This window comes from Acytostelium subglobosum, assembly GCF_000787575.1.
Source record: "Acytostelium subglobosum LB1 DNA, scaffold: scaffold28, whole genome shotgun sequence".
Taxonomy (NCBI): Eukaryota; Evosea; class Eumycetozoa; order Acytosteliales; family Acytosteliaceae; genus Acytostelium; species Acytostelium subglobosum.
The window spans coordinates 342186-366711 of record NW_012236505.1 but is presented as its reverse complement, the minus strand read 5'-3'; the positions used below and the strand labels follow the sequence as shown (position 1 = coordinate 366711).

Genomic DNA, 24526 nt, shown 5'->3' with positions numbered 1-24526 from the left:
TATTACCAAAGATAAGTGAAAGGTTGATTGTAACTGTCACTCTTTTATAAATATAAATTTTACTTCTTTCTAGCCCTAAGGTAAAGTAGAATCAATCATTTAATTATTATATGTTTGCAAGGACTATTGTTCTTTCAAACTTGGGACCATCGATAACTTTGGGATTGTTGTTTTTGGGGGTTGTTTTGGTTTTTTATCCTTTTGTGTTTGTTGATGTTGACATTCATGAATGTCAACGTGTTATTATTATTGCTAGTCAAACACATAATCTACATTGAATTGAACATTACATACATACATATACATACATATACATATACATACATATAAATACAGAGTAAAGAAAGATATATAGATCTCGAATGGAACAAGACAAGAAGTGATGGCACTGATTGAAACATACTTGACGTTGAGCATCGTCACAATAGTCATAAGGATACCTCATATTCTTACGTTGGACTCTGTGTTCAATGCCAATGACAGCACTATAAAGGAGATTGCAAAGAGTCACATCAATCTGGCCGTTGTAGTCAATACCCTATTCACTCTTCTTATAGTCTTTGGCAAGATAATTCAATATATGTTCTTTGGGAAACTACGAGAGATTGAAGAGAGAGTAAGAAGACCATCATTCATTCATTCATTCATTCAATCAATCAATCAATCATACTGACATCTGTGCACCTATCATTAGAACTTCAAAGAGAGATTCCTATTCTACATCGTCACCAAGTTCTTTATATTCGCGGTCAAGGATCATGAGCTCATCTCAACACTGATGTGGGGCTTCTGGTTCGCCGTTCAATGTTTCCTCAAACAGTTCTCATTGTTAGCCAGAGACAGATTCGAATATGTATGTGGATCTCAATCATCTTATTGATTGATTGATTGAATGATGACACTGACACGACACGACACTGATACATCAATCAATCATTTTAGCTGAATACATTCTCACCAAATACACATGTCAAGATACACTTCAAGTTGCTATTCCTGCTGGTATCAATCATGTTCTCGGACTTGGCTTGCTTCTACCTTTCAACCTCGATGTTCTATATCTATGGCCTATCCAACTTGATGATTCTAAACTTTGAGGTAAGTCCAAAAAGACAGGACTACACTGGAGATCATGAGTCATCACGCATGCACACGCTAACATCAGGTGACACTCAACATATAGTTCTTCACAATCTTCTTTGAAACTATACAGACACTTGTCAAGTACTCTATACATCTGTTTGATATGGCATGGACAGGTGTCTGGGAAAAAAGAGGACAATATATCTACTTTGCAGAGTTTGTCTCTGACTCTATAATTCTTGCTGGAACATGTTGTAAGTGCTGTGTGATTAGACAAGGATGTGATCATTGATTCAAACTAACAATCAATCATATCCTAGTCCACCTGATTCACATCGTCATCATACAAGGAATGCCAACATTGTTGGACTTGGTATTGTTTAGTTACTTTAAAGGAGTGTTCACGGAGCTGAGGCGAAAGATCAATGGATATAGGAACTATTGTAAACTGGTGGAGGATATGGATACAAAGTATTTGAATGCTACACCCGATGAATTGGAGATATACAACGATGACTGCGCAATATGTAGAGACCGCATGGACTCTGCAAAGAAACTACCATGTGGACATATATTCCATCAGTATGTTAATCATTGATTGATTGAGCCAATGAATGAGCGAATACTGACTCCGTCCTTCAATCTAGCTCATGCCTAAGATCATGGCTTGAACAACAGACTTCATGCCCAACATGTAGAAGATCATTGATTGAGTTGCAGACTGAGGATGGACAACCATCCACACCAAGACATAATGGTCAACCATCGACATCAACATTTGGTCATCATGGATCGACATCTACATCAACTACTACATCAACATCAAACACACCTATATCAATGGCCATTCCATACTCTGTGGAGGCATCTACTGTGCATGAAATGTTTCCAGACACTCCACTCGAACTCATACGTCAAGATCTGGTCGCCACCAATAGCGTACAGAGCACAATCAACAATATATTGGAGGGAAGATTGGTAGTGTTAGAGTCAATCAGTGAGGCAGACACTACTACATCACATTCGACAATCAATAGTGGAGCGCAACAACAACAGAATATACAGAATAGTAATCCAGTGGATCAAGCATCAACTTCATCATCCCCATCTTCATCTTCATCTTCATCATCCTCTTCTTCAACATCAAGATGTAGTACATTGGCTCATAACAACACCAATGAACACAACAATGACACAAATGATCAATCTAACATAGTTGATCATACAGCAATCGAACACATCACAACCAACAACAACAATGACACATGTATAGATAATACAACAAATGATACGTCAAAGACGACAACAACAGACTCGAATGAAACAACAGACAACAATAAGGATGATAACAACAGCGATACAACAACGACACCAAACAACAACAATAGTTTAGAACCTTTAGAACCTCCACAACCACTAGAGAAGTTCGCAGACAGTTTCAAGTCAACGGCAATGGACAGACATAATAGTTTAATGCAGCGAAAGAAGTTGATGTTGGAAGCGTCAAGGCGGATGTTCTTAGAGGAGATCAACTAAATTAATAAACATCATTATTATTATTATTAGTTCCATGTATTTATCCATCTCTTGACATTCCACGTCATTCTCCAAAGTGGTCCCAATTGTGGACACATTCACGACTTCAACTTCAACCACAACTTCATTCATTCTTTCATTCACCTCACATAATATAATACTAAATCAACAGCAATGACTAACTTTACCAACAGTAATAATAAGAGAAGATGGGCAATAGATGTAAATACACAACAACAGATACAACAACAGGATAAAGTAGCTAGACCTCCCATTCCTATAATGTCAATCGCTGCTGCCAATGTCGCCGCTGCAACTAATGCCTCAGGTGCATCAAGTAAACTGCCTCCCAATGAAGTATTGATGAGCAAGGTAATATATATATAACGAGAACAACAGCATCAGCAACAGCAGCAAGATGATTGACAATGATCATCAATCAATCAATCAATCAAACATATTACAGAAAGGATGGGAGATTGCCAAGTCACCAATTAAGGGTATATTTATGAATGCCTTCATCTTGTGGATGATTGGTAGTGCGATCAGTATCTTCACAATGCCTCCTGTTATATACATGGTCATCGGACCTATCAAGGCTATTCTACAGACAAACGCAGTGTTTAGCAGATTCGAAGTGCTCAAGCGTGAAGTATTGCTAATGAAGCTCACATACATCGCCATCCAACTCGGTCTGCTCAGTGTAGCACTCTACAAATGCTCCAGTATGGGACTGCTACCCATCACTCAATCAGATTGGCTATCAAGTCTACCTTTGAAGATAGTAAGCATATTGATTGATCATGCTTGCTTCACTGATACTTACATTCAATCAATCATTAGAACTATGACGCAGTCAGTGGCTCACAGATATAGATAAAGATGATATAGTATATATTACAATGGATAGCATAGCATGTAGCCATGCTTGTGTGTCTGTGTTTATTAACCTCCGCTGACGGGTGGTATGATTGCTACTTCGTCTGTTGGCTTGATCACTGCATTGGTACCCTTCTCAATGTATTCTAGATTGATCGCAACCATACATACATCTAACAGCTGCATTATGTAATGTATAGTGTTAGTCTTTGAATACCTCTTCACTATCGTCGCTTCCTTACATTGGATGCCGATGGATATTGAGTCTTGAGATTGGCTATCAATGAGTTGGTGTCACAGCTGTCTACGGGCAACTTTACAATGACGTGGTCAACCGCAACGCCATCGCCCAACATCAATTCTTTGACCTTTGCAAACAATAGACACTTGATATCGTTCATCCTTTATTTGTATTTATATGTATTAACCAGCATGCATTAATGAACAACTTAGAAGTTGTGATTGATTGGATCAATTTATTTATTGATTAATCTTGTAGTCAAAGTGCGATTAGATTGGAAGATGATATAATACACATGGATGATGTCGTTTATTACAAATACATTGCTGCTGTGATGTCAAAGCAGTTGGTGTGTGTAGATGGAAGTAGCTTAGCTCTAACGCTACCTCCTTGTCTAATTCAGATGCATGAGCTGGTTATACATGTCCATATTCCTCTGAAGGATATGCATACATGGTCCAAGGAGACGATTGAATCGCTGTCGGTCGATGCCCACGCACTTGGTGACGCCGACCGAGGTGACTGTTGCCGCGCGACTGCTGTCCTTTGTCAGCAGTGCAATCTCTCCAAAGTATTGTCCAGCGCGCAGTCGAGACACCTCGATCTCGGCACCCTGCTCATCGTTCTGCGTGACGCGCACCTCGCCCTCCACTATAATATAGAATATCTCGCCTGGATCTCCCTGTCGGACGATGGTCTCGTCGTGTTTGAAGCTGCAAGGTTCCAAAGCGTCGGCCAGACAGACTCTCTCGTGTCTCTCCAGCGGACTAAGTATAGAAACATTCTCCAAGAACCTCTCATAAAGTTCTCTCTTGTATGTTGTAGTGACTTTAAGTATAGTCCTATATGCTATCCTATCAATTGCCCATAACTTTACATCTGTCCTTGCCTATGTAGTACAACATTGATGTTAATAAGTTGTCATTGGCTATCAATGTATAATATTGTACACATACAACTACAGTGGCAGCTCTTGGACTACCATAAATTAATGCCAATTCTCCAAAGCTACCGCCAGCAGTTACTTCCATAACGTGGGCAGGAGGTTGATTGTTATCTTTCTTGATGTAAATATCACAGTGGCCATGATCGACAATGTAGAAATGGTCACCTTTGTCACCTTGATGTATAATAATGTCGTTGGCAACGTATGATTGCTCATACATGACGTCGATGACTAGACTTCGCTCATCATTGTCCAGATGTTTAAAGAGAATATTGCGCTCCAGTGCTCTTTGCAGTTTGTTATGTGTCTGCTCTTGTTTCTTGGCAACAGTGATCACTGGCGAGTGATCACCCGGTGATTCACTGCTGATTCCACCTCTTCTCTTATGTTTAAAGATTGGTGTTGAGCCCAACAATGATTGCTCAATGGCATAATGATGTCCATTTGTCAATTCCATCTTTCTTTAATATTTGATGGAGTGGTAATAATATTATAATAATAATACAATTTTATAATAATATATATATTATATTTATATTTATATATTAATAATAATACAACAACAAGGTTATGGATAAATAATTAATTAATTATTTGATTGATAGGAGGGATAATAAATGAATGAATGGATGTGGATGTGTTTATGATTGAGAGTGAGGATGCTGATGATGATGATGATGCTGATGATTATTATGATTGATTGGTAGTAGTAATAATAATAAATAAACAACACAACAATGACCAATGCATTGGTCTATATATGTATATTTTTGAATATATGAATGAGTGAATGGATTGGAATTGGAGATGATGATAGTAGTGTAGCGAATACACACACAATGTGTCCGTCTGATGGGTATATGTGTGATATGAGGATGTAAGTGTAAGTGTGTTCACTTCAAAGAATCAATGAATGTGTGTGCTTGAGTTGAATTGAGTTGAAATGAATTGAGTTGTTGGTTGTTTGTTGTTGTATTAATGTTATATATATATGTATGTATGTATTAGTGAGTGTGGTTGGATTGACTGATTGATTGATTGATTGATTGATTGATTGATTGACAAGTGTAGTGGATGGTTATGCTTTGTAAGACGATGAAGGGTGGTCATAAACACACATATATTACATACACATACACATATACAACACGGTCAATCACTCAACCATTCCGCCAGCTGATTGAATGATTGACACATGGTTGAGTGAGAAGTAGAGACAGACAGAACAGACACAACAACAACAACAACAGCAATAATCGTGTGTTTGTTTGTTTGATTGTTCAATTGTCAAGGGTCGCAGTGAAATGAAAGGATACATCTGAATTGAGTGTGTTGATGGTTTGACCCTCTAGAGTGTGATTGATCAAGTACCTACCCTACCCCCCACTGATCACCCAATGACCACACAAAGACCATATTAGGCTTTTTGGGTTGATTCTCCCTTGTTGCATCAAATCCTCGTCAATCTCCAAACTTTGTTGTTGTTGTAGTTGTTGTATTTATTCAAAGATTAGGCGTGTGACTCATTCCAACTCATTCATTACCGTCAAAATAGAATGAGGTGTTCGTCTGAACATCCACATCAATCCAAAGGACTTGAGTGTAAGGGCTACAGGATAATGCCCCTTGCAGGCCAATTGATCGGTCTTGTGGCCAATATGCTCTGGAACATCACGTAGGGGACGACGAGAACAAACCAGTTGACAGGGGGACTGTGTTGGCTAATGATTTGACTATATACTTGATATTAGGTAGTTTAACATTGTCTGCACCATGACGATAGCTTCTCTGGGTTTAGCTAACGCGTTGGATTGCAGGGCGACAGCACAAATTGCTGGCCTAACGGCAGACATGATAAACTACCAGATATCAGAGTATAGTTAAAAAGCCCATGAACTTGTCATAATTAGTCCTCTCTTAACCTACTTACTTTCTTACTTATTATTATTATTATTATTATTATTAGTATAATATTATTACTTAAAAGATGGAAATTGATTTTTGGGACGTTGTGCATAAAATTTGTAGTTCGAAATTAGATCAAAAAGGGCGTGCACAGTTGATGTTTCGTCTCTCAAAACACCCTTTTTGCACTATTTTCACGAACTACATTAATTACCCAACTTACAAGGGTGATCATATCAGTGATTAATTGAATGAATGTGCAAGCACAAAAGTCAAGTAGACAGAGACAGAGAAAGAGATAAAGGCAATGGGTCTGTTTAACCTTATATTGGGTCTTATAAAATGGGCTACATCACTTGTAAGCTCAATCATTGGTGCCATAATGTCATTTATTGTGGTCATCTTCAGCTCTCTATTCCTAATGAATAGGCATCCTGTTGCTAATGTTCAAAGAATACAACAACAAGATCAGCAACAACATCAACATCAACAACATCAACATAACCAACATAATCAAACTCAAACACATACTCAACATGCTCAAACTCAACCTAGACAACAACAGCAACAGCAACAACAACAACCAGCAAGATTCAATCAATCAAATGTTTATAAGAATATTGACAAGACAGAGACTATCAGTTACTCTGTTTATAGGAAGAGAGCATTCGATTACATGAAGCTTAGTTATGTAGATGAAGAACTTGTAATGGGTCATTTATTGGAGACACTATCAATGTCTCAATCATCATCATCAGAGAACAACAATGACAACAATGACACACATTTATCAACAATATTGAATGTTGTTGAGAATGTACGTGTACAATACTTATTGGTCAATGTTGTGGTCGATCACTTCAAGAATCTGTTTGCAATCAAGTCCAGTGAGCAATGGATAGAGTTCCTACGCGTGTTGTTCTCGCGATCAGTCGTCGACCAGAAGGAGCGCAAAGAACTCTATGATCTTCTACTCTACCTGCCACCCGCAGCAATCGGTGACCTCAACGATCGAAACAAATCACGTGTACTCATTGATCTCATAGCAGATGTTGGCGAAGCCGTTTCAAGAGATCGTCGCAGTGCTCAAACAATGAAGACATTCATCGAAGAGATATCATCAATTCTTGTCGAGTACATTCAACAGCGTGGCAACCAATCAAACACAACATCAGTGATGGACCAGCAAAGACAGACATTCCTGCAACAATGCCAACTTCTGGCACTACTACTACAGAATCTGACGAAAGCACATCGTTCCAAGGTACTACTTCAGAATCTAATACTGAGTCGTGTATTGCCATTATCATCCGAACATCGTCCATCACTTCTAGACAAGTTATTCACATATCCACCAACATCAACAACATCTGCGACTACTACCACAACAACAACAACAACGACATCAACATCATCATCAACATCTTAGTAACATAGTAAATAGACACACACATATATATTTATTCGTTGGACCTTCAGAAGTTCTGTCTTTCAATCATTGTGTGAGTGTGTGGGTTGACCAAGTTGATGAGCAATCCATCACATTCGTCTGTTCACACCCCAGCCATCTACTTCTGGAAATTTCCAACACACATCAGACGACACACAATGACAACGATTGGTTATGGAACTATCTCAATGTATCATTATCTGTAAGTATATATATATATATATATGTCATGAATGAATGAATGAGTGAGGAAGAGAATGTAAGAGGGTGTTGTGTGATGTGTCCACAACTTAGTGACCACAACCCAATGACATGGATGGATGGAAGTGTGTATGGATGGAAGGGTGGTAGCGATGCATGTCCTTCCATCTATAAAGGTTGGCATTGCTTAAACAATTCATTATAATTATAATAACTATACTTTATCCTTCCAACCAAACCACCATACCTTCAACTCCAACAATCATTCATTCAATCCACCAATCAATCAATATATACATATACATACATTCACTTACCAGTAGTGATTGAACAATGTCTACTACGTTAAGGTGTTCAACTATGATGGTGGCGGTTACGCTACTTTGGATAGTGATGGTTATTGCATTGACAGATGCAGCTGCCACTAGACATGTACGCAAGTCGGTGGTTCAATTCCAAGAGAGCAAGATAAAGAACTTTGGAAAGGTGTCCAAAAGAGTCCACGAGGTCTACGATCAGGATGCCAAACTATGGGTATTCTTCAACACCAAACGTTTCGTCGACGATGGCCATGCCCACGCCAACATTGATCTCACCAAGGCACTCCATGAACTGACTGACCTGCTCGGTGTGTCTTCATCATCCATCCAAAGACGTCAAGCTCGTGGAATGGATAAATCAAAGATTATGGATGAGACCGATGTGCCAGTTCAGGAGTCGTTGGTCAATGCCGTACTAGAGTGTGGCCATAAGAAGAATGAGCAGGGCGAGACTGTCCAGGAACTGGTCACCCTGTATCACAAGTCAAAGTGGCTCAACTCGATATCAATCTCTATCAAGATGGACAGCCAGGCGAGCAACGATGCCAACGAGGCAACACTAAACGATGTCATGCACTGTATCACTGCACTTAAGTTTGTCGACAAGGTGGACATGGTCGCCAAGTTCTACAGGCCACTCGATGCTGCCACTGCACCAGCTGTTCAGCACAAGTTTGTTCAAGAGCTGGGCGACGTTGAGTCAGAGTACGCAACAAGGGATATCCAAGCAGTCGATGTACCAGGCCCTAGCAAGTTCGCCAGCGAGAAGGACTTTTACAGCCGCACATACAATGCCAGTCTCCAAGTAAACGTGCCCAAGACCCACGAGCTGGGTATGGACGGCAGTGGCATCACCATCCTCATCTGTGACTCGGGATTCTTGACCTCCCACGAGGCATTCAAATCACTCAAGATCGTGGATACCTATGACTTTATCAACAATGGACCAAACGTCACATCGCCCTGGAATGACAGACAGAATGAGCATGGAACGGCAACACTCTCCACCATCGCCGGATACAACCCTCACATCATGGTTGGTCCAGCTTACAATGCGCAGTACCTGTTGGCCAAGACAGAGGATGTCACCGATGAGAAGATAGTGGAGGAGGATAACTGGGTCAGAGCCATTGAATGGGGCGAGGGACTGGGCGCCGAGCTTGTGTCCAGCTCGCTTGGCTACACTCTCTGGTACCACTATGTGGACATGACTTCCGAGATTGCCCACATTACTCGCGCTGCAGACATGGCCGTGTCCAAGGGTGTGGTCGTCGTGTCTAGTGTAGGCAACGATGCCGAAGCTGGTCCAGGTGCCCCTGCCGATGGAAAGTACGTCATCTCAGTCGGCGCCGTCGACCTAAATGGAGTTGGAACATCTTTCACCTCAAGAGGACCAGCTGCCGACGGTCGTGTCAAGCCTGAGATCTCTGCACTTGGCTACAAGAACTTTGTTGCCTCATTCACATGCAACACCTGTTATACACTGATGAGTGGAACCAGTTTCTCGTGTCCACTGGCTGCCGGATCGATCGCACTCGTCATGCAACGCAACCCAACATGGACTCCCAAGCAAGTGTACCGCGCTGTTGTTGCCACTGCCTCCCAGAGGAACACACCCAACAAGATACTCGGCTATGGAATCCTGAACACATTCGAGGCGTCCAGGTACGTCCAAGACGCCACTGGCAATGAGGACTGTCGTATCTGTGGCTGTCTTGGTGGTGGAAAGTGTGGCTCCAATGGTGCATGCACTTGCCCAGCTGGAAAGTACGGTAATCGTTGCGAGTACAACCTTGTCAGCTGTGGAAATGAGTGTATTGCCCGCGGTGGCTCTTGCTCCAACCCATCCAACATATACACCTGTGTATCTCCCAATGCCTTGCTTTCAAATATCTCAAAGACAGGTAAGTAGTCTTGGTTAAGCCAAGCTGTCGACATCCATTTCCAATTTCTAACATACAACCTTCACGCTTCCCATTAGTGGTTCACCATGTCCGAAAGAATGTTGGCAGCACTATACATAATGTGGTCGGCAATAACAACAATAATGGTAGTGTCAAGAACACATCGGGTATCATTGTTGCAGCACTTCTTGGAACGATCACCACATTCACCATCATTGGCGCCGTCGTCTTCCTGTGGAGGAGAAGACAGCAAAGGTTGGTTGACGACAAATACTTTGAGCTATCCACAATGAACTTTATCGAGGAGGAACCAACCGGTTTGGAAGAAGAGTTCTAAGTCCGATTGGCTATGTCTGTGTGTGTGTGTTTGGACGGCCAATCACTGGTCAACTACAACTACAATAAATCAATTATTACCAGGTCATCATTTCATTCTTTCAATCAATCATCCATCTCCAACACAACACACACCACTATTGGGGATCACTTATTCGCTCATTATCCACCCGTAATGTTATAAATATCCATGATCACTTACTCTTTTACAACAAACATGTTCAACAACATTCGATGTGTGTGTGGAACCATCGATCACCCACTCATACTTACTTACCACATTAATTACTCATTACTAATGACTACTACTTCCGAAAGTATCTCGGCAACATCATGACTCATCGGGCTATGTAGGACCATCATGCAAAGGTCCACCACACACAGTGTTTGTTTTTTTGTTGTTGAGGCCTGCAAACGCAACCACTCGTGATCATCTTATCAGTTGGGTACCAATTATTTGTTTGTTGTTGACACATGGAAGTATGCAACGAGTATTCATCGAGTCTTTTTGTTGATTTTGCAGGTAGGTGGACTCAGCATACCACACACACTCAACCGTGGTTTACTGTTTTGGTGATTTGGGGCTACCTAGTTCGGGCTGCAAAGGAAGAAAAGATGAGAGAGTGTGTCTATGTTGTTGAGTACTTGAGAGTGACTGATGACATTACGCAATGACAGTCTTGTTTCGTTCCAGGTTACTACTCTGTTATACCTAGCTCCGAAGGTGACATTATAAAACATTTATTCTATAATATCTAACTTATTATAACTTATACTATTATATATATTCTGTATAATCTTATTAATAATAATAGTAGTGTAAAGTAGGTCAAACATACATACTCCTGTTCAACCAATCAACAATATCAATCAAATATAGTATTAACATACAATATATATAACATTATAATATAATATAATAGGATAAGGATACCAATAATGGCAATCAACAACAAATTGGTGATTGTAACACTGTTGTTGTCAGTGTGCTTTGTGGCAACATTGATCAATGCTCACGAGAGTTTGGATCAATCCATCATTGAAAGACTACACAAGATAAGTGTAAAGGGTACTGAGAAGATCTCTTGTGATCTCTGTGAAGTCGGTGCCACTCTACTCAAAGGTTATCTCGAGGTATGTCCATTCATTCATTCATTCATTCATTCATTCATTCATTCATTCATTCATTCATTCATTCATTCTAACTAATATTCCAACAATGACAATATAGAGAAACGCATCAGTTGAGGAGGTTGTTAAGGGTGCCACTGACATCTGTATTGCCTTGAAGATTGAGTTGCCAGATGTCGTATGTATATTCAACTAAATGAACATTCATGAGTGGAGTCCATCATACTAACATTCAATCTCACTTCTTTGCAACAGTGCGAGGGTATCATGTTTGCTTACGCCCCAATCGTATACGGTGTTGTCCTCTCCAACGACATTAACCCAGAGGGTAAGTTGCCCAAAGCCACAGCCACATCAACAGCAACAACATACTCATTCATTCATTCTATTCAATCATTTTAGATCTTTGCAGCAAGCTTAGATTCTGTAAGACAAAGGAGACTATTATGAACCATTATAATGAGATGGGAGAGTTGTCAATGATGACTGCAAAGACTTTGAGTGTAAAGACTCCAAGTGTTGACTTGTCTCACCAGGTGCCACGTATGCCAAAGGGATTCTCGGGCAATGGATACATTCTCCAGTTGACAGACATCCACTTTGACCCACACTACGTCGAGGGCTCCAACCCCAACTGTGGCAAGCCACTCTGTTGCCGCGACGGCACTGGTGACGCTGGCTACTTTGGCCACTACCTCTGTGACATCCCCCAGCGCACCGTCAAGCTGATCTTTGAGCAGATCCTCGAGATCAACAAGACCATGCCAATCGACGTCATCTTGTTCACTGGTGACAACCCCCCACACGACGTCTGGATGCAGAACGAGACCAAGCAGATCTCGTCCACCCAGGTCATCATGGAGATGGTGCAGCAGTACTTCCCCAACACCATCATCTTGCCCACCGTTGGCAACCACGAGTCGTGGCCATCTGACGAGTTCATCCTGCCAAACAAGCAGTGGCTGCTCGACACCATCCACGAGGCCTGGACTCCATTCCTCGCCCAAGACGAGCTCGAGAGTGTCAAGAAGTCTGGCTACTACACCATGTTGCTGCAGCCTGGTCTGCGTGTCGTCTCGCTCAACTCGTTCGACGCCGACAACATCAACTTCTACAACCTGTTGGTGCACTCCAACATGAACAAGCCAAACAACCAGACCGACTGGCTCATCGACGTGCTTGCTCAGTCCGAGGCCAACAACGAGAAGGTCATGATCATTGGTCATATCCCATGCACCCTCAAGTCTGGCACCCTCGATGTCTGGTGTGAGATCTACCAAAACATCGTCGAGCGCTACTCCTCTGTGATCACCGCTCAGATCTACGGCCACACTCACTATGACCAGCTTGTACTGTTCTCTGACGTTGCCACTCACACCAAGCCAACTGGCATGAACTACGTGGCACCCAGCATGACCACCTACCAGAACCACGAGCCAGGCTTCAGAATCTACGAGTTCAACTACGACACCAACGAGATGGTCAACTACTACCAGTTCCACACCAACCTCACCCAGGCCAACGTCGTCGGCAACCTCACCGTCCATCTGGCCTACAGTGCCAAGGAGTACTACGGAATGCCCGACCTGTCCGTCCAGTCATGGTGGAACCTCGGCCAGCAGATCTCTACCAACACTGCTCAGTTCAACAACTACTACCGCTACTTGGTCAACTCGCCAGTCCTGAAGGCATGCGATGCCAACTGCCACAAGTCCTGGGCCTGTGAGATCTATGGTGTCACCTCTCAGCTGTTTGACAAATGTCTTGGAGTGTAATAGTAATAGTAATAGTAATAATAATAATTATATAGATACAGATAAGAAGGTGGACAGACATACACAATCAGTGTGTCTGGAACCGATCGATATCCACTCTTCATTCATCCAATCACATTCATTCATTCTCTTTCTCTTTCTCTTTCTTTATTTTAACTCCCAACTTCCTTTCTCTGGGAACAACGTCTCGAACATGACCTCAAGAGTGTCGACCGCCGATTGATTGAATCGTTGCGGCAGTCCATCGTTGAGACAAACAAACTTTGGACGCTTAGCCATGATGTCTGCCGTTAACTTCTCCATGTGACCGACATAGTCTCGGATCTCTCCGTAGTAGTTCAACTTCTCATCGCCAGTGTAGGACACAACGAATCTATTGGCAAAGTGTATGTAGGTGAAGTGACATGACACCATCTGATTGTGTCTGAATGGCATACTACTGTCATTGTTCAAAGCAGCTGGGAAGGTATCATGGATCAACTTCATCATCCTCTTGTTCATCAATGATGGACCATGAGAGAAGTACTTCCTTCTTGCAACGCCCCATATTGAATTCATCAGGTCATTGGTGAATGCATGGCAAGCATGGAATGGATTCTTCTTCTGAGTCTCAATGTCAACTGGTGCCAGCCATCCAGTATAATACAATGGTTGTCCTTTAACAGGTGAGTATAAATCATCCATTGGTACTAAAGTATGATTGATTAATTGAGTGAGTGAGTCTTATTGGAGTATTTCGATGTATCATAGATTTGATTTACTTACCATCATTGCCATAGAATATATCATCATTCATGTAGATGAAGCAATCTGATACCCTCTCTGGAAGGTTGTAAAAGTTGGACTCAATAGCTGATGATTGGAATGTTGGTAAATGACTCCTAATTTAGGTTTAAACATGTTAGTGATGATCACCGGATAGTGTACACTTCCAATTACATTACTTCACTTACTTATTAACAAATAGTTCATCATGGAATATGAATGATACACCAGTTTCCTCAAACAAAGTTGTTTGATTGTACCACGATGGATACTGTCCAGCGGATACAACGAATATATGTCTGACCCATGGTAGATGTTTCCTAACACTCCTCATTGAATATCTCAATCCCATCACATCTCTATATCTCCATGGTCCTTGGTAAGGTATTCCATATCTAGAAATATATATGCCATATTATTAGAGAATGAATGAACGAATGTTCCTTGAGGCATATAACTTACTTCTTTTCAGCAATCTGTCTCTGTTTGCTCCACTCAGGATCTGAACCATTTACCCAAGTGTATACTATATCAATGTATTCACAGTTTAGACTGACCTTCTTTGATACCTTTTCTCTAACATTGATACTTAGAATATCATCTTCTTCCTCACTCTCAACTTCCAAATTAATTGATGATATTGAAGATGTGAGCTTATCATCTGAAACTACATCTTCTGGTATCATATTCTCTGATTCAGTCTCTGTATCAATATATATAGTAGGTATCTGAGTTGGTGTGGTTTGGGTCGGAGTAGGAGTTTGAGTTGGAATTGGAGTTGTAGGGGCAGGAGTCTGTTGTGGAACAGGAGTATTAGGGGCAGGAGTTTGAGTTGGAATTGGAGTAGTAGGGGCAGGAGTCTGTTGTGGAGTCGGTGAGGTTGGAGTGGGAGTTGGAGTAGGAATATGATAGGTGGGGACAGGTGTTAAAGGTTGTGAATCAAATGATCCAGTTGTTATAACAATTGTCGTAGCAGTTATTGAGGATGCTGGACTAGTCGTTGTGGCAGTTGTGCTTTGTGTCGTAGTTACAACACCTGTCCTGGAATAAGGTTGAGATGGTGTTGGTGTTGGTGATGGAGTAGGTGATGGAGTTTGAGTTGGAGTGGGACTAGGTTGAATATCAGTTGGTTTTGTAAGATCTTCCAAAGACTTGTTATCTTCATCAATATTATTAACTATTATATGTTTATCTTCTCTTATATCTTCATGATCGTGGTGGACATGACTTTGATGATTTATGGTGATTGTCTTTTCCAATCCTGGTATTTGCTCCAGACGGAAATAGAATACAACAAACATACACCATAATATAGCAACAAGTAATAGAATTGATTTCTTTGTATTCATTCCTATCTCTTTAGTATAAATAATAACATTCAATTAAACATAAATGACATACAGCTGCAGGAGAATCATCATACATACATTCTACTTGTTCAAGTACCATTGCTAACACCAATCCCTCTCCATACCTAGGACTCATCAATCAATCAATCAATCATGATGGAACAAGGATATAGAGGGAGTCAATCATGATCACTGTTTGAATTGTGTGGGAATGAAAAGGGGTACACTCACAAGTGTATCACTGTGAGCCTCAATGAAAGCCCTGCATTGCAACACCTGATGTACAATTCAACACACATACAGGTAATGTGTGGTTATTGCCAATATGTATTATATTATTTATCCTGGCTCTGGTAACAATGTCAATAATATGTTGCTGTTCATTATTGCTATTTGTTTGATTGTGTTCTCATCAATGCTCTCACAACAAGGTGGTATAGATCGAGGAGTCATTCAAAGTGATATAGAGTATATATATAGGAATAACAGGTACAATGTCAGAATCGGATACCATCAACAACAACAACAACATTCCAAGCAGCAGAATCAAACTACACAAACAGATGTAATGCATGATTACATCTTGAGAGAATGTTGTGATGAAACATGTAGAAAGGCACTCGTCGATTTATTCAACAGTTATGCGACATGGGCCATGAATTCAGTCCAGATCTTGGAGAATATCAAACTCGGTCTACCTGATAAATACCCTAGTTGGGTATTCTACAACCTATACTTCCAAGATATCCAAGACAACGTTCAAATATAGGATGAGATGGTGAAAAGAGTAGAACAGTTCTCCATTAACCCAATGAAGCCAGAGGATTTCGAGAAGAACTGGGAAGTTGATGAGGATGATGACCACAACATCAACAACAATAACCAATAATCGGAATCAACCCTTCTTTTGAATAATAATACCCTTTGATTGTTAATTCAACTGTCACTGACCTCCTTAAGTTTAATAAATTATCTGATTGATTGATAATTTTAATAATGTGGATGTCATCGATGGAGAGGAGTGTCAAACTCAGGACAGTTTGTCAATCAATGGATTATCCATTCACTCCTCATTCACCTGATAGTTGACACTTTATTTTGAAAAGCAGAAAGGTGAGTTCGGTGTGATTGTGTGTGTTGCGCGCAGAGTTGGCTAGACTTATCTGCACTCCTGTGTCTGCTTTTCAAAATAAAGTGTCAGTTGTCAACTTAATATTATATTATTAGTATTATTATTATTTGTTTGATATTGACAGCGTGTTGATACAAGAGTTGACTTCTTGCAATGCACTGCCAAGCATGTTAACCAATGATGTGAGTTGTAGGTCAGAGTCTGGCTCGGATGCCGCACCACTTGGTGACACAGCCTTGACTCCGGACAGGATCTTGATCTGACAGCCCAACGTCTTGAGTGTCTGCGCCACCTGATACAGTCGCGTCTGCACCTGAGCGATAGAGCAGTCGTTCGTTATATTTACAATTGCCATGCAGAGCTGGTTGATCAGCGCCGAGATCGTCCTGCCACTCTGCACGATGCTCTGACGTTGGTTGGCCTTGATGTGTGTGGCGTAGTTTTCCAACTCCTGCGCCAACTGTGGCAGCTGCTCGAGTGCCGCGCTGGAGGCAGCCACTTGCTTGGCCACATTCCTGATCGACACCTCTAGCTGCTTGGGCTTCTGCGCCATTGGCGTGATTGTCTCGAGTCGCATTGGCTGCTTGGCCTTTGTTTGAACGGGCGTGATCATCATGCTGCGTGGACGGAACACCGGTGACTGAGCCTTGGGTGACACTGACAGAGGCGAAGTGCGTCCATTCTGTTGAATGGCAATGAACTTTTGCACACGCTCTGGGTTCTTGGAGAGATTGAGTATGTTGTTGGACTTGACTGATTGAATGATGCTCTTGATGTTGACGTGTTGATCCATGTCTCCGCTGCCGTTGCCAGTGGCAGAGTTGGCAGAGTGTGATAGTGATGGTACCAAGCTGCCAACGGTCAACAATAGGTTGAGCAATGCCATGTCCTTCTCGTTCTCCATGGCCGGGGTGACACTGACGCGCTCCTTGTGAACAATGTACTCTTTGCTCAGTCGACTCAGATCCTTGTACTGGGCTTGCAGCTTGGGACGCATGGCGGCCATATCGTCGACCTCGAGATATGTGAGGAGCTTCTCCTCGAGAGCTTCCAGCGACTTGAGATGCAGCTCAATGTCGGCACGCTTGAGAAGACGAAGCGCGTCATCCAGCTTGATTAGCACGGACTGATGATTCTTGACCATGTTGTCGAACAAGTTGCCACGCATCTGGCTGATCTGGTAGAAGATGGTCGACATTGGCGACTCCATCTTTGTATACAGCAGCTCGAGTTGCTCGCGCTTCTTGTAGTCCTGTGGATTCAGTACCACCTCCTTGGACACCTTGACAATCTCAGGGATGAGCACATCCATCTCGCCCAGCGATACAAAGATCAAGTGCTTCCTGGATGGGTCCTGGATCGATTGAAGGTCCTTCTGAAGGTGCATCTTGAGCTTCTGCTGTGCCGCCAAGATCGTCCTCTGAGTCTCCACCAACTGTTTGAAATTGCCACGCACTGATAATATGACCAGCATGCAAAGGCCCTGCTGTTGTGATGCCAAAAGTTGTAGCGAGGTCATAGATAGCTCGTTGACCAGTGCTTCCGCGCTGTCCACCAATGCCTGTTTGTACTCTTCGTATGATGACGCGTTGTTGTTGTTGTTCTTGAGATGTTCTTCCAACTTGGCAATGGCCTCGCGTATACGTTGCTGGCGATCGCTATCGATTACAAATGGAAGATATGTGAGAAGAGCCTCCTCGACGATTGATTGACCTGTCGACCGCAGCTTTGTGAATGACGCTTCATTGGACTCTGGCTGACTGAGCTGTTTGTGTTGACGCAGTATATGTAGCAACAACCTTGGCACAAAGGATGGAGCCGACAGCTCTTGCAGGCATGTGATGTTTCGTTTGATTTGATTGGAGATGTGGATGGGCTTCTGGTAGGCAGCCAGGTCCAGTGCCTCATTGGACTGCAGTACCGACTTCATTGATTGTAGAAGCTGGGGAATGAGCTGTGCCAGTTCGTGACATATCTCTCTCACGCTGTCCTTGACCGTGTCGTCCTTGGCCGTCGACTCGGCCATTCCCACAAGGTCCTGATGGCACTTGACCATGGCCTTGGACACGTCCACGATGCCTGGCTTGTCCGTCTCGACAAGATATGTGAGCATCCTGCTCAACAATGACTTCTCCTCGGTGATTATCGTGCGCAGCTTCTCCTCGACCGAGTCCAGTTTGTCCTGCGCCTTGGTCAGCATGTTCAGTTCGATCTGCTCGAGTGGCGATGTGATCTGCTCGACCAGTTTCTCCAGCGCCAGCTTTGACTCTTCGCTCTCCTGATCGTTAAGCGCCTTGGATGTCGACAGCGACAGAGATGGGATGAATCCGGCGATTGATTGATTGATAAGGATGTCGGGATCGATCTGTTGGGCGCTGTTGAACGCTGCACTCGCGGAGTTGTCCACAGACTCGCGAATGACATCGATAATTGTGATGAGCTTGTCCAACTGTGCCATCTCGCGTGGCTTCTTGTCCATCATCTGCACGGATGCCTCTACCTGCTGTGACAATGATTGATTTGCCGTCTGCAGACTGTTTGTGATCAGTTTGCGAGTGTTGGCATTGATCTTGTTGGCCGACACTGTTGACAGGTAGTACTGTGCCTCCTTGATCAGCTCGGTCTGGTGGTGGATGATGTTGTGCATTGCGTCCGAGATCTGGCCGTCCTTCTCCATCTCGTAAGAGCTAAGTATATGGTAGCGGCAGTGAACTTGGTGCGCGGATGACGCCAACACGAACGATCCACAAAGCAACAGGATCTCAAACATGCACTCGAGGGAGAGTGGTGAGAGGGCAAAGTGATCGATCTTGCCCAGCAGGTCGGTCACCTTGGGCGTGCCCTTAAAGTTGATGGCAAACTCCTTGAAGTGACACAGTGCGCGTTGGATGTTGGGGTCGGACGAGGGGCTCTGTCCACTCAAGTAGTTGTACGCGGCCACAACCTCGATGTGTGGATTGAACTTGAGCAGGTATCCAAGCTCCACGATCGACTTCTTGACCGTCCTGACATACTTATTGAGTGTCTCCTCGTGTCTTGGACTGTTGTTACCGGCATTTCCATCGCCAGGCACGGTGCCCGATCCAGGCTTGACAAGTCGTCCGGCCGCAGCAATGACCAGGGACATTGTGCTCTTGAATAAGTAGACACTGGATTCGACCTGTGCCTTGTAGTGCTTGCTGTAGCTCTTGTTGGCGAGGTCATTGGCCTTGCTCATCAGTTTGTTCTGTTCGCCAATCAGCTCCTTCAATGTAGCAATGGTCTTGTTCACGTCGCTCTTTCTCAGAATGTCCAGCAGCTCATCAAAGAGCACGAGGATCTTCTTCTCTGTTGGCTCCTCCTCGACCAGGTCCACGGACGCAGAGGCATCCTGCTGATCAGCAGGGGTTGGCACAGGTGAGTCCCTCGCATTCTCCACGATCGTCAATGGTGAGCTGCTCTTGGTGGGTGAGGGAGGCTGAGGCACGGGTGATGCCGCTTGTTGCTGTTGCTGCTGCTTCTTCTTGTGTTGACTCAGATGATGCTGTAGGTCGTTGAACCTGAGCAGGACTTGCTCGCCAAGGTACTCAATCATACGTGTGTCTTGATTCTTGGCAGAGGTCAGTGATCGACACTCACGGAACAACATACCAACGAACGTCATCAGGTCGTCCGCTAGTGTCGAGAACAGCTTGGACATGATAGGGTCCTTCTTGATCGACTCTTGTGTGTTAACAGTGTGAATGGGCATTGATGTCTTGTTTGATATCTCTGACATATATGCCTCGACTCTTGCGTTGTGACCATCGGCTGCTGCCGTCTTTATCTTGTGGAGCAGCACACCAAGGTTGGACGTGACCGACTCGGCCACCGCCATCGATAGAGATGCGATCGTCTGATTGATCTGCTCGAGATCGCGCTGCAGTTGGTCGTTCGTCGGGTTCTTGACAAGGTTGGTCGCGATGGTCCTTCGCTTGCTCAACTGCGCGATCAATTGCTCTGTGCAGTCAGCAACGGCAGAACTGCTGCTGGTCTGATCGAAAGTTGTCTCGGACGTGGCGATCGAGACGAGGTTGGACACGACCTGCTCGAGCTCCCTGATCATAGAGTCCACAAGCTTGGCCTCTCCTCTTCGCGCCGCATCAATGATCTTGCTAGACGTCGATCGCTCCTTGGTCATGGCGTCCTTGGCCTCATTGCTCGTCGTGGGCTCCATCAGCGCCACGAGGTGCGCCAACGGCACTCGCATCTCTGTGTTGATGTCGCACAGCTGTCGTCTGGTCTCGGGGTTGGACACATCGCGCAGGAACTCCTTGGCCACATTGATCTGCTGTGGGAGCAGCGTGGCGATCTGTTGCACGGCCTGATTGAGGTCGGCTGGGTCGGATGCGCGGACAATGTCCTCCATCCTAATGTGATTCTTCTTCAAGTTTTTGAGCGTGCCGACGATGACAAGGGGCTCGCGCGACTCGGACAAGATGGACAGGTAGTCCTGCTTGTTGCGAATGATGCTCATCAGTTGAGACTCTCGGCTGGACATGGTCTCGAGCAGCGTCTGCAGTATCTCTTGTATCTCATCGACTGTGTCGCCAATCTTTGGTATGATCTGTGTGCCCTGCTCAGGTGAGTTGACGTACTCGGAGGCCTGGCCGACGAACCGGGCGATCGTGATGGCCAGTCGCTGGCACATCTTCTTTACATCCTCCGATGCGTTGGGCATTGAGCTGATCTTGGCCGTCAGCACTGATGATATGTTTGTCAGCGAGGCTGAGAGTACCTGTACGGGCGGGAACTCACCGCGATACGTCGCTCTCAACAAGTCGGTAACTGATCGTGATGTGCCTCGGAACAATTCCTCGAGTATAAAGTCCTTGTTGTTGTCTTGTGTCTTTGGTGATGTTGATGGTTGTGTTGATGGTGATGATGATGTGGCTGCGTTGTTTGTGTTGCCGCCATTCTGTAGAGATGCCGCCAATGATGGTGATGATGGCGATGGCGCGACAACACTAATCAGTCCAATGGACTTGTTGACATCGGCAAACATCTCAATTACTCGTTGTCTACATGATGTGATGGTCTGGGCAAACTCGAGCAGAGTCTGATTGAACTGCTCAACCAACATTGGGTCGAGGCCCTCGTCGGACATCATCAACAACTCATTGACCTGTGTAATCAATCGGTTGCCAGTCTGCTCCATCTGATGTGCCTGTGACACGTACTCGCTCTTTAACCACTCGCCCTGTTCATCCTGAGCGCGTAACTTTAACAACGATGCAAACTTGAGTATCTTTGCAATGCAACCTGACAAATGATTTGCAAACTCCTCTGGATTCTTTGCCATCTCTTCAATATTGATTGATTCAACCTCTTGTTTGGCAATATCTGCATTCTTGATCAATCTATTTTTGATCGTCATGTAATTGTGTTAGTGAGTGGGTCTGTCATTGATTGATTGGAATGATTCCGGATAGCTACCTCTTCATCTCTGCACCATATACAACATGTAATATCTTGATTGTCTCATTTCCAATACTTCGACAATGTTCCGAGATGTTATCCCATGATCGTTTCCTATTTGGCTCATTTGGGAATGCTCTTATCGAGTCCAATGTCTGTTGTTTGGTACTCAACATATCTAGATTCATTCATTCATTCAAACAGTATTAGTATCATCCACTATGCTCGCATATCAAACAACAAACATACTTGAAGATGCATCCAATATCTCCTTTTGTAAATCTGGATAATCTTGATATTCCTCTGATGCCAAGTTTGTGGATATCTCAGCCACTGATGCAGCGGCATTGGCAACCAAAGTAATCTCATCAATTGGTAAATCAGCATTCTGCTCCTGCAACAACACGACCATCAATATCAAACTACTAATATTCTCTGATATCTTCTCCAACAAGTGTTGGGCTGTCCATGATCAGTCAGTCAGTCATTATTGTCATTCAATCAATCAATCAATGAATGAAGGGTATACATACCGAATGATTGGTCAACGCCACCTGTATTACCGGATACTTCAGACATTGTTTCCACCTCTCTCTCTTCCTTCTTGTACTTGTCTTGTCACGTGTGCCACTGCTGCCAATTCAACTTGTTATGTATGTTTGATTGTTGGTTGTTTGGAATGAATGAATGAATGTATGAATGAATGGAAAGATGGATATTTGTTGTGTCAATGGTGATGTTGTTAACTATTTGAAGTGAATGTATCATATCAATGTCGGAGTTAAGTTGTTGCCTTCACTTAACCACAAACACACATAGTTAGAAAGGGATGCATGTGCTCCACCATACCATACCACCCTTCCATTCATTCATTTCTGGTGATGGAACTAACAAACAAACACAAAGATGACATGGGTCCCATCGGACCAAGACAGTTCAAATTAGGGGTACTTTGGCGAGAGGGGGGATGAGCCCAAACATCAACAACCATCATCATCAAATATGTGTGTTGTTGAAGACCATGCTTGATTTTGGTTGTTTGTTTTGACAACACTCCCACATGATCACCTAAATCTTGTTAGATTTTATTTGAATCCATACACGTTGTTGTTGCCGATAAATCTGAGGAGGTACGCTTGTATGTTTTGTTTGTTGGGTAGTTATGAACTGAATGGATCACTGCCTTTCATCTAATAATCAATCATTCATTGTTATTATTTTAACAAGTTAGAAGTAATAATATAGTTTTACAGTAGTTGTTAGTTTGATTGATTGATTGATAGATTGAATGAATGAATGAATGAAATGAATGTTGTTGGACTACCAAAATGTCAAGTCTTTTACCAACATCATAAGATAACGACATGTCTTGGACAATGATGATACGATGATCGTGATCAACAAATCGATAAATGTTGTTCATTGCCTTATACTTGCAATGAAAAAGGATGTTGGGTCAAGATCCCTGGGTTAGTTACGTGGTCGATAAGTAGTAAAGTACAAGTACAAGTAGTACATGTACAAGTACGAGGGCTCAATCAGCCCGTGCCCATGACCAGCCCTGACTTGTGTGAGACTTTACTTGCCCAGAGTGAAGAGGATGATGTAGCAAAGTTAGTAATTGGCCGATGATGGAATGGCTGGCTGACTGGAAGTATGTTTCCTCGGACCGGGACATTCATTGACATCCCGTCATCATCTAAAATGATTAATTCTCATAAGCAGACTGACAATGGTTCTTTCTTGTTGTCAACAAACCCAACTAACTCTGTGCCGATTTGCACACTCTGTACACATATAAATATCTTTTTTTTACACCATCATTATCAAACCGAGATACATCACTAAACTAAATGAATGATGACCTCCATCATGCAGCTGAGTCTCCTTTATTCCCAAACAAACGCACAACACACACTCGATGATCGATGTAATATTTGCAACAACAAACTTGTTTTTTTCATTTCGCCTCTTTTGTCAATGTTAGTGTCACACAATTGTTGATGGTATCATTGACGTCTCGCGAGAGTGAGAGGTAGGTGGTCAGTTGGTTGGTCGCTGTCGATACCCCCTCTGTCACATGTACGGCTTCCGTCGACGTAGCGACATCTGATTGCAGTGATGGAAGGGGTGACAT

At 43.2% G+C, this 24526-nt stretch overlaps 9 protein-coding genes across 9 annotated transcripts; 5 read left to right on the top strand and 4 right to left on the bottom strand.

Moving 5' to 3' along the window:
* Positions 1-382: 382 nt before the first annotated feature.
* On the top strand, positions 383-2619 carry SAMD00019534_107220 (hypothetical protein; the record flags this gene model as incomplete). The annotated part of the gene is made up of 7 exons (XM_012894157.1): positions 383-616; positions 695-853; positions 943-1098; positions 1184-1337; positions 1404-1665; positions 1731-2236; positions 2300-2619. 7 exons carry the CDS (start codon positions 383-385, stop codon positions 2617-2619), a joined length of 1791 nt encoding a protein of 596 aa, XP_012749611.1.
* A 282-nt stretch (positions 2620-2901) lies between these two features.
* On the top strand, positions 2902-3495 carry SAMD00019534_107210 (hypothetical protein; the record flags this gene model as incomplete). The annotated part of the gene is made up of 3 exons (XM_012894156.1): positions 2902-2991; positions 3086-3403; positions 3463-3495. 3 exons carry the CDS (start codon positions 2902-2904, stop codon positions 3493-3495), a joined length of 441 nt encoding a protein of 146 aa, XP_012749610.1.
* Positions 3496-3564: 69 nt separating this feature from the next.
* Positions 3565-3902, bottom strand: SAMD00019534_107200 (hypothetical protein; the record flags this gene model as incomplete). Its single annotated transcript, XM_012894155.1, has 2 exons — positions 3565-3678; positions 3741-3902. Coding segments are annotated over 2 exons (276 nt in total), but the record flags the coding sequence as incomplete, so codon positions are not given.
* Positions 3903-4133: 231 nt separating this feature from the next.
* SAMD00019534_107190 (hypothetical protein) lies at positions 4134-5142 on the bottom strand (the record flags this gene model as incomplete). Its single annotated transcript, XM_012894154.1, has 2 exons — positions 4134-4628; positions 4696-5142. The coding sequence occupies 2 exons, from the start codon at positions 5140-5142 to the stop codon at positions 4134-4136; spliced, it is 942 nt and encodes a 313-aa protein (XP_012749608.1).
* A 2184-nt stretch (positions 5143-7326) lies between these two features.
* SAMD00019534_107180 (hypothetical protein) lies at positions 7327-8019 on the top strand (the record flags this gene model as incomplete). Its single annotated transcript, XM_012894153.1, has 1 exon — positions 7327-8019. One exon carries the CDS (start codon positions 7327-7329, stop codon positions 8017-8019), a length of 693 nt encoding a protein of 230 aa, XP_012749607.1.
* Positions 8020-8634: 615 nt separating this feature from the next.
* On the top strand, positions 8635-10802 carry SAMD00019534_107170 (hypothetical protein; the record flags this gene model as incomplete). Its single annotated transcript, XM_012894152.1, has 2 exons — positions 8635-10465; positions 10543-10802. 2 exons carry the CDS (start codon positions 8635-8637, stop codon positions 10800-10802), a joined length of 2091 nt encoding a protein of 696 aa, XP_012749606.1.
* A 938-nt stretch (positions 10803-11740) lies between these two features.
* SAMD00019534_107160 (hypothetical protein) lies at positions 11741-13707 on the top strand (the record flags this gene model as incomplete). The annotated part of the gene is made up of 4 exons (XM_012894151.1): positions 11741-11935; positions 12033-12110; positions 12188-12260; positions 12335-13707. 4 exons carry the CDS (start codon positions 11741-11743, stop codon positions 13705-13707), a joined length of 1719 nt encoding a protein of 572 aa, XP_012749605.1.
* Positions 13708-13860: 153 nt separating this feature from the next.
* On the bottom strand, positions 13861-15098 carry SAMD00019534_107150 (hypothetical protein; the record flags this gene model as incomplete). The annotated part of the gene is made up of 4 exons (XM_012894150.1): positions 13861-14396; positions 14473-14588; positions 14661-14867; positions 14935-15098. Coding segments are annotated over 4 exons (1023 nt in total), but the record flags the coding sequence as incomplete, so codon positions are not given.
* Positions 15099-17056: 1958 nt separating this feature from the next.
* Positions 17057-22968, bottom strand: SAMD00019534_107140 (hypothetical protein; the record flags this gene model as incomplete). Its single annotated transcript, XM_012894149.1, has 4 exons — positions 17057-22331; positions 22408-22567; positions 22639-22851; positions 22923-22968. The coding sequence occupies 4 exons, from the start codon at positions 22966-22968 to the stop codon at positions 17057-17059; spliced, it is 5694 nt and encodes a 1897-aa protein (XP_012749603.1).
* Between the last annotated feature and the right edge of the window lie 1558 nt (positions 22969-24526).